Raw genomic sequence first — 7,847 nt, forward strand, 5'->3', positions numbered from 1 at the left:
GGCATGTAACTTTCAATACATATTTATTGTTCAGCAAAAGAAAATATCGTCGATAATTTCATCAAACTATTAATTAATCAGATATTATAAAATTGTTTGAATCTTGTTTCACTAGAAACGACAGCTTGTTCCATAATATTTTATGAAATAACAGACCAAAAATGATAATATTTATAAGAGACTAATTACTCATAAGAAATTGTAATCATACAAGTGATTATTAGAATGTCCCGAATATTACTACGACATTACAGTATACGAGTTTAAGTTGAGTACACAACCAATCTTGTGAGATACAAAATAAACAAAGACACTAAACTTGATATTCACAATTTCCATAGCCTGCACAAATCAAAATTTTCAATATTAATTAAAAATTAGTTACCAAAAATACAATTTTGTAAACTACAAAACGAAACTTACTTGGATCCATCGTAGTTATCTCTCCAGTATTTTCGAAATCACAATCAAATTTGTATTTTCCCATAGTTTGATAAAACAAGTTCATCGCGTACTCCGAGTGAGCTTTCACTGTGTTCGGCAAGTAACAAAGCCCACCTTCAATAATGGGCCTACAATCCAAACCTAGCCCACAAACGTAGTCTATGTTCCTTTGTAACGCCACCGTCTCCGCACCGGACTTTGCAACGCACCACAGCGATCCCGGATTGTTCTCCGGATTCGATGATCTAACCTTCGGCCGGAGGATTCCGATGTCGTAGAACGGCGTCAAATCAGACCGGAGTATGCCGAAGTTGCGCTCCGACGTTGGTCCTGATTTGAGGTTTTCATTGAAGAGCGCGAAAATGTAAGTCTCGAAAGACCGATTTGGCATTAACGGTGTTCCGGTACCGGAATCCACACGCGCCACCACGTTTTTGTTAAACTCGGCCGCCGTAGAAACATCAACGCCGATCTGATCTTTATCTCCTTCCGACGGCCACCCGATCTCGCCTATGACGATCTCAACATCTGAAAACCCTAGCTTATCCATGGCGGAGTAAACCGAATCGAGCTGAGCATCGAGCATGTTTGTGTAGAGAAGCTTCGTGTGTCGATCGATTAATCCTGGATTTGGTCTAGCCAGAGCGAAATCGAGTGTTTCGGTTGAGTATCCGAAGAACGGGTACGGATTCACGACGAACGGCGAAGAGGTAGCGCGGAGGAAGCTGAGGAGAGGTTTGAAGACTTGTGTGTTGTATCCTCGCCGGAACTTAGCGGAAGACGGTGGGGTTGAACCGGAGAGGATTCCTAAAGAATGAGGTGTGGAGATTTGGATTCGACGGTGGAGAGAGACGGAGACGAGGGCGGTGTGTAAGGATTGCATCGCCGGGACTAAGGTTCTGATGAGGAGGTGGTTGGCGGTGGAGATGACTTCGTTTCCGACGAGGATTCGGATGATGTTTGTGGATGGGAAGTGAGGTTGGATTTGATCGGAGATCCATTTTTGGGCGGAGGTGAGGTTGGTTAAGTGTGGGATTTGGTCGTTGGGGACGGTTACGGTGACGGCGATACCGGTGTTAGCGAATGCTTGGAGGATTTGTGGATCCGCGTCGAAAAGGCGGACGCGGTTAATGACGGTTGAATGGAGGAGGAACTCCGCTACTTGATGCGGTGGAGGGAGGTTGTTAGCAAGTGTGCCGTAGTTTACACCAATGCTCGCATCAGCTCCTCCTGATCATGACACAACTAAACCGTTAGATTTCAAATATTAACATTTATATATATATATATTAACCTAAAAGAAAATTTTAAAAACATATTTGGTTGTTGTACACAAGATAAATAATTTCACTGTTACAGAATCAATTCTTTTCTAGAGGAAGTAATGGATTAGCTCTACTTGTTGTGTTTCATGTGAAGTAAATAGAATTAAAATGGTAAAATGAAGAAATGAAAAATACCTGTTAAACAGATTATAAGAAGGCCAACCAAATTGAACATACTAACAGAAGAAGTAAAGGAAGAAAAATAGAGAAATGGTAGCACATAATTCATTTGTAAGTTCTAGAATCAAAAATCGAAATGGAGAAAGAAAGGATCAATGTTGGTATAACTATGTAGGTATATTGTTTTGTTTTGTTTTGTTTTGTGCTCACCATAATATGCTTTGCTTTGTCTTTGGGAGATCGCTAGAGGTCGAATGAGTCAGTCTTCTTGATCAAAAGATCATTTACATTCTTTTTTTTGTGTCTAGAGAATTACAGTTTTGTCTTTTCGGCTCCAATTTTACCTTTTTAATGTTTTAAAATATAATTCACACTATTGAGTCTATAAGCCAGTAGAGAGGAATACTAATTTCTTTGAGTGGAAGTAAAGAACACTATTCAAGTTTCTTGCTCAAACTGGAAACAAAAAAAAAAAAAAAANAAACATATAGTAACAGAGAGAAATCTTAAAGAAAAGAGTCATGCATAAGCCTAACCTACTCTACAAGTAAAACCAAACTAATACATACATACAAACAACATGATATGAAATATAACGATCACAAGACTGTTCTCAGCAAACTCATATTTATATGAGAGAGTTGAAGTTTTAAACTCTAATTCCAAGTGTCAAGTTTTCTACAACAACTACAAGTCTTATCATTTACCAAAAAAATATTGTAGTGGAGAAAAAACCATGGCATTTACACGAAAAACAGGACTCAGTTACATTTCCCTATATATTATTATTACTTACAGGAACAAAAAAACAAGTATAACTATAATACTAATAATTTTTACGATTAAAAAAAAAGGCAAAAAATCTGAGTAAACCCTTTTTTCTCTTTTCGTTTCCCTACGCCTGAAGAAGCAATTTCGAACCTTCTTCAGCTCCTGGCTAGGTCCGAACCAGGTGACACTCAGCTACAAACCACCGGGTCCAACGTGGTATAGGGTCAAACTTAGGCCCGTAGAAAACTCCAAAAAACAGATGGCTGCCGAGTTTATACGGCAATGTTTTGACAAGGAGGGTTTCGTTAGCCGTTGGGATTTCAAACGGGAACAGGCAAACCATAGTTATGAAACAATCTGATTCGTCCATCCCACCCGCCCGTGACTATAACCAATCCCCAGAGATGAGATGACTCCGAGGTTCTTCTGCACGACGATCTTAGGAATTTGTAATGCGATCTTCGGATGGCCTTGACCGGAGAAAACGAGCTCGCTAGCTTCTCCTCAGGCCAAGTAGCAGATCCTTTAGGAGAATCTAGAACGTACTCGCGCCCTAACGAGAACAGTGATGGTGATAGCTCGGATCCACCCGAGATTACAGGGGCAAAACCGCACCACGGGATAGCTACTGAAACATCTGCAGAGAATTTCTCAAAGGATCTGATCTTTAGTCGTTTCGTGTAGGAGAAGAAACCAGTAGACGGCTGTTGGGGATCCTTTCCAACGCAGTTCCATACGTAGACTGATGAATCGTCACACGCTGATACGATATGCTTCCCGTCTGCTGTAAAAGATGCCGATATCTGGTTTCCGGTGTTTCGAGATCCTACAAGATAAAACAACATATCAGAATTTGCATACACTTTTATTCGACTAATGTGTGTGTCTTTAGAAGTATTACCTTTGTATTTATGGACAACGTTGCGTCCGCTAATGATCCTGACTTGTGAATCTGCGGACGCCACCATGACTCTGCTTGGATCAGTTGAATCAAACTGTCGAAGAACTTAGTTGAGTATTATGAAAAGATATATTCAATCTTAGTGTGACGAATTCAATGTTTTGAGAAGAGATATGTACCTGAAACCCGATTATTCGTTTATTTGACGATTTCTTTTTGTTATGCAGACATATATGACCATCGAGCTGAAGGCAGTTGCCTGAAACAGAAAGAGAGGTAACAATGTAAGAAACCAGGTTTCTAAGGCAATCTCATGCGTGTTGTGTGTAATTCAAGAGCATTACCTGATACATTGTAGAATCGACAATCGCTAGTCAAAGTTCCGACAATCACTCCCTGAAATAGATAAAAAGTATTCTTGTTTTAGAAAACAAATCTGAGTCGAATCAATAAAAGAATGAATTTTGGGTTCTGAGTCAGACCTGTCCGTCTGGGCGATAACAAACTGCGGTTACAATGCCTCTAGCGTCTGCCCAATCTACAACTTGGCACTGAGAAGCTGACCAGATACGAACTTTTCCATCTATTGAACCGCTGATGAAGTGATCATCATCAACCGGGTTGAACTGAACTGATGTCACTGTAATATTGCAGAAACAATTAGAATGGCCTTTTATCTATAAGATCACTACAAGGGAGGAGAAATATAAAAACACAGCTAGTCCATTGTACAAAAGGAGAAGAACATTACCATAGTTATTGTGAGAGAAGATTCCAAGACAGTCCTCATGACCAATCTGCCAAAGCCGCACACTATTGTCTACTGAAGCTGACAACAGACGCTGCCACCAATATCACAGAATGAGCAACTCGGTCTAGTTTTCTGTTCAAGATTACACATACAGGGACTGAATCTACGTTCTTGTGTGTTACAGATCTCAAAAACATAACGAAACAGACATTTAAAAAGGTGTCTAAGTAGTTCAAAAAACAGGCTCCTTATAATTCTTGAATCAAAAGTCTAAGACAATTCATGAAAAGGTCAACCTAGACTTAGGTACTAAGCATTAATGTAAAAGTAAAGGGAGATTCAAGAAAGTAAACTCACATTGTTCTTGGACCATGAGATATCAAGGATATCACCAATGTGACCGAAAAACTCGTGAACTGGTTTATCAAGAACCCGGAAAATCCTTGGGGGAATAATAACACAAGCGGACTCTGTTGTCTTCCTTGGACTCATCAACGAACCAGTAATGCCCTCTTTTTCTATAGCCACAGGTCTCAACTCAGAGAGTTTGCTCACTTCAAAGTATATACAAGAAGGATCAATCTTAGGTACATCTTGTTCTTCACATCTTTCATCTTCAACAACACTCCAAACCCGTAAAACCCCGTCTTCACCAGCACTTGCAAGGTACCTCCCATCAGGACTAAACTTCATAGCAAGAATAGGTCCTCGATGAGCTTGTATCTCTTGACCTTTAAAAAGAGCAGAAAGCTCTTTAGCCTCTTTCTTATACTCTTTCACCTTGACCCTCTCGACCCTACTCCCGTAAACCGCAACTTCACCACCGTGAACATCTCCTTCTCTTTGCTTATTCCGCACTCTATACAGCCGACCTAACCATTTCTCCTTAACCCTCTTCATAATCCCACCTACATCCCGAACAACCTCAGACGAAACCATCGGGTTTGGTAACAACTTGGATTCAATAACTTCACCATTAACCTTCACAACCTTGTCCGTTACACCAGATGATCCAGAACAAAGACTAGAGCTAATATCATTATCGTCAACATCCAAATTCCTCAAAACCATTCCACTATCTACTTCTTCTTGTTCATCTTCCGCTTTACACAAAGTCTCATTCACAACTCTATCTACACTCTCACTGGAACTAAGCAGAGAGGAATCACAACGACAAGAGCTAAACTCATCATCATCAGAAGAAGATTTCAAAGTCCTCAAAACCGCTGATGATCCGTTAACAGAGGTCGAGAAACGATCCACATTATTATTACCTGATCTCTCTGTTTCGCTCACAACAGTAGTAGAAGTAGTAGTAGTAGTAGTCAAACCCATCCAGTTCAAAAACTTCTGACGACGCTCGACAGGGTTACCAGGGCTTTTGATCCAAACATCGTACTGAAACCCACCAGAAACCAACGGTTGAGATCCATCGTAGTCGACACTGGAACAGGACGTCGTGATGTCTTCGTGAGCATCGAAAAATCGAGATTCTTCTTCTTCTTCGAGTAGAGATTCCATTTCTTCTTCTTCTCCTCCTTGTTAATTCTTAAAGCTGCCTGGAGAGGAGAAACAAAAAGAAAATTAAAAAATTCAATTTTCCCGAGAAAAAGTAGATGAAGAAGGAGAAAAATTAGTAAAATACTAGTAATAAAAAACAGAGGAAGAAGATAAGAACATTGAGAAATGGGAAAACAGAAAAATATATATACCTAGAATCAATCGAACAAAACATAGATCCCGATCACAAAAATGTTATAGAATCGAGAAGGGAAACAAAAAAAAACGAAATCTGGATCGAAAAATCGAGTTATTGATTCCAAAATCGAAGCCATGAATATACAAAAACCAAAGCTTTAAAAGAATCAAAATCATAGAAATTTTTATAAAAAAAAAAAAAAAACAACAACAACATATGAATCAAACAACACATGCAAATTTCGAAATGAATAAAAGGGTTTTTTTTCTTTTTTCATTATTATTAAAATTTTAGGTAATTTTTCTTACATGTGGAGATTTTTATATGTTGGAGAGCTCAGAAAACGAAGAAGAAGAACCCATGAGAAGACAACAACATCTAGAACACCACCAAGTTGTTCTTTTTTTTTTCTTAACTCTCTTTTTCAGATTTTTAAATAAACAACAAAAGAAAAAAAAAAACAATTCAGAAGAAGAAGCGTAGATTGAAGGAAAGAGAGAGAAGAATCTATGGGACAGAGGAAGAAGAAGGAAGGAAAATTTAATATTTTAGTTTTGGGGAAGAAGAAGAAGGAGAAGAAGAAGAATGAAGATTGTCCGAATCTGATTTTTGGGGGACATTAATTTCTCTTCATATTAATAAATATTCATTGTGCGGACACATTAATTATATTATCTGCCCCCCTTTTTTATTTTATTTTTTCTTTCTCCTAATTTTAAATTTTTATCCTTTCTCTCTACCGTCATTTTCTAATTTTATTTATATTACTAGTAGTTTATTTTAATTCTACTTAATCACTTTCCCAATACAGAGTTAGAAGAAAATGTGGAATTAATTAACAAGTCAACCAAGGAGAACCAAACAACTACTATTAAGCACACAATACTCTTGAATTATCTCTCTCTCTCAATATATATACTTACTATAATGAGTTTTGTTTTACTTGTTTCCTAATAAAAACAGCCAAACTAATAATATCTTATCTTTGAAAGGATATAAGGAAAGCATTAAGTATGTAAAGTAGATATATCATCAGAATGTTAGAAATAGTTAGGTTGAATTAGTTTAATATTTTAAAATCACTATAAATGATTTGAAAATCAGCTCAAGATGTATTTCAAGATGATTATTACTACTATAATTTAAACTATTTTTTGAGTTTTGTATTTATGAATTTTAAGATGAGTCATTGTATATATTTGTTGTTTTTTTTTTGTTGATTATTAGATAATTTAATCGTTTGTTGCACGCATAAACAAAAATAAATGAAGATGATTAGTCGTTCTACATGTAAGTTATTTACTTTTCTATATTTATTTTAGTTTTCTTGCTTCTAAGTTTATTATACCATTTTCTAGATATGATGGAAAACATTGACGAACTCATTCTTTTGACTAGAATTATTGTTTTCCCTGCCACATTATGATGCGAGATTGATTTCTAATACTATATACCTATTTTTGGAGATAATCTATCACCCCGGTTTGATGATAATCCTTATACATATTTTTACAAACTTTGAGAAAGACAAATTATGTGCAGTATTTGTCAGTTGTGTGTTAAATACAATATCCAATTATATATATATATATATATATATTATATAACATTAAAATTGAGACTTCCAAAAATAGACACCTAATCTATATACCTCATGTTTGACCAAAAAAAAAAAAATCTATACCTCATAAGAATTGCGGTAACACAAAAATGATACTATTAAAAATATATTATTATTACCAAAGATGCTAATTTGGAAAAAATGATCAAAAATATATATATATATGAGATATTTTGATAAGATTGTAAGTTATAGTTTTTTTTTTTTTTTTTTTT

The 7,847-nt window shown here is 36.6% G+C and overlaps 2 protein-coding genes across 2 annotated transcripts; both read right to left on the reverse strand.

Annotated features, from left to right (window-relative positions):
- On the reverse strand, positions 237-2,069 carry LOC104770822 (glucan endo-1,3-beta-glucosidase). Its single transcript, XM_010495276.2, has 3 exons — positions 1,905-2,069; positions 424-1,674; positions 237-342 (listed from the first exon to the last, which is right to left on the reverse strand). The coding sequence occupies exons 1-3, from the start codon at positions 1,996-1,998 to the stop codon at positions 314-316; spliced, it is 1,374 nt and encodes a 457-aa protein (XP_010493578.1). The 5' UTR covers positions 1,999-2,069; the 3' UTR covers positions 237-313.
- LOC104770823 (uncharacterized WD repeat-containing protein C18H10.05) lies at positions 2,592-6,642 on the reverse strand. The gene is made up of 8 exons (XM_010495277.2): positions 6,320-6,642; positions 4,670-5,871; positions 4,313-4,403; positions 4,044-4,201; positions 3,906-3,957; positions 3,741-3,820; positions 3,562-3,655; positions 2,592-3,486 (listed from the first exon to the last, which is right to left on the reverse strand). Exons 2-8 carry the CDS (start codon positions 5,831-5,833, stop codon positions 2,981-2,983), a joined length of 2,145 nt encoding a protein of 714 aa, XP_010493579.1. The 5' UTR covers positions 5,834-5,871; positions 6,320-6,642; the 3' UTR covers positions 2,592-2,980.

This window comes from Camelina sativa, chromosome 20 (assembly GCF_000633955.1).
Source record: "Camelina sativa cultivar DH55 chromosome 20, Cs, whole genome shotgun sequence".
Lineage (NCBI taxonomy): Eukaryota > Viridiplantae > Streptophyta > Magnoliopsida > Brassicales > Brassicaceae > Camelina > Camelina sativa.

Coding starts and splice junctions, on each gene's coding strand:
- LOC104770822 (XM_010495276.2), bottom strand. CDS start 1,998: ATGAATTATGTGCTACCATTTCTCTATTTTTCTTCCTTTACTTCTTCT. Junction 1,675..1,904: donor TCTTATAATCTGTTTAACAG/GTATTTTTCATT, acceptor TGTCATGATCAG/GAGGAGCTGATGCGAGCATT. Junction 343..423: donor GATAACTACGATGGATCCAA/GTAAGTTTCGTT, acceptor TGATTTGTGCAG/GCTATGGAAATTGTGAATAT.
- LOC104770823 (XM_010495277.2), bottom strand. CDS start 5,833: ATGGAATCTCTACTCGAAGAAGAAGAAGAATCTCGATTTTTCGATGCT. Junction 4,404..4,669: donor TCTCATGGTCCAAGAACAAT/GTGAGTTTACTT, acceptor TATTGGTGGCAG/CGTCTGTTGTCAGCTTCAGT. Junction 3,656..3,740: donor AACGAATAATCGGGTTTCAG/GTACATATCTCT, acceptor GTTCTTCGACAG/TTTGATTCAACTGATCCAAG.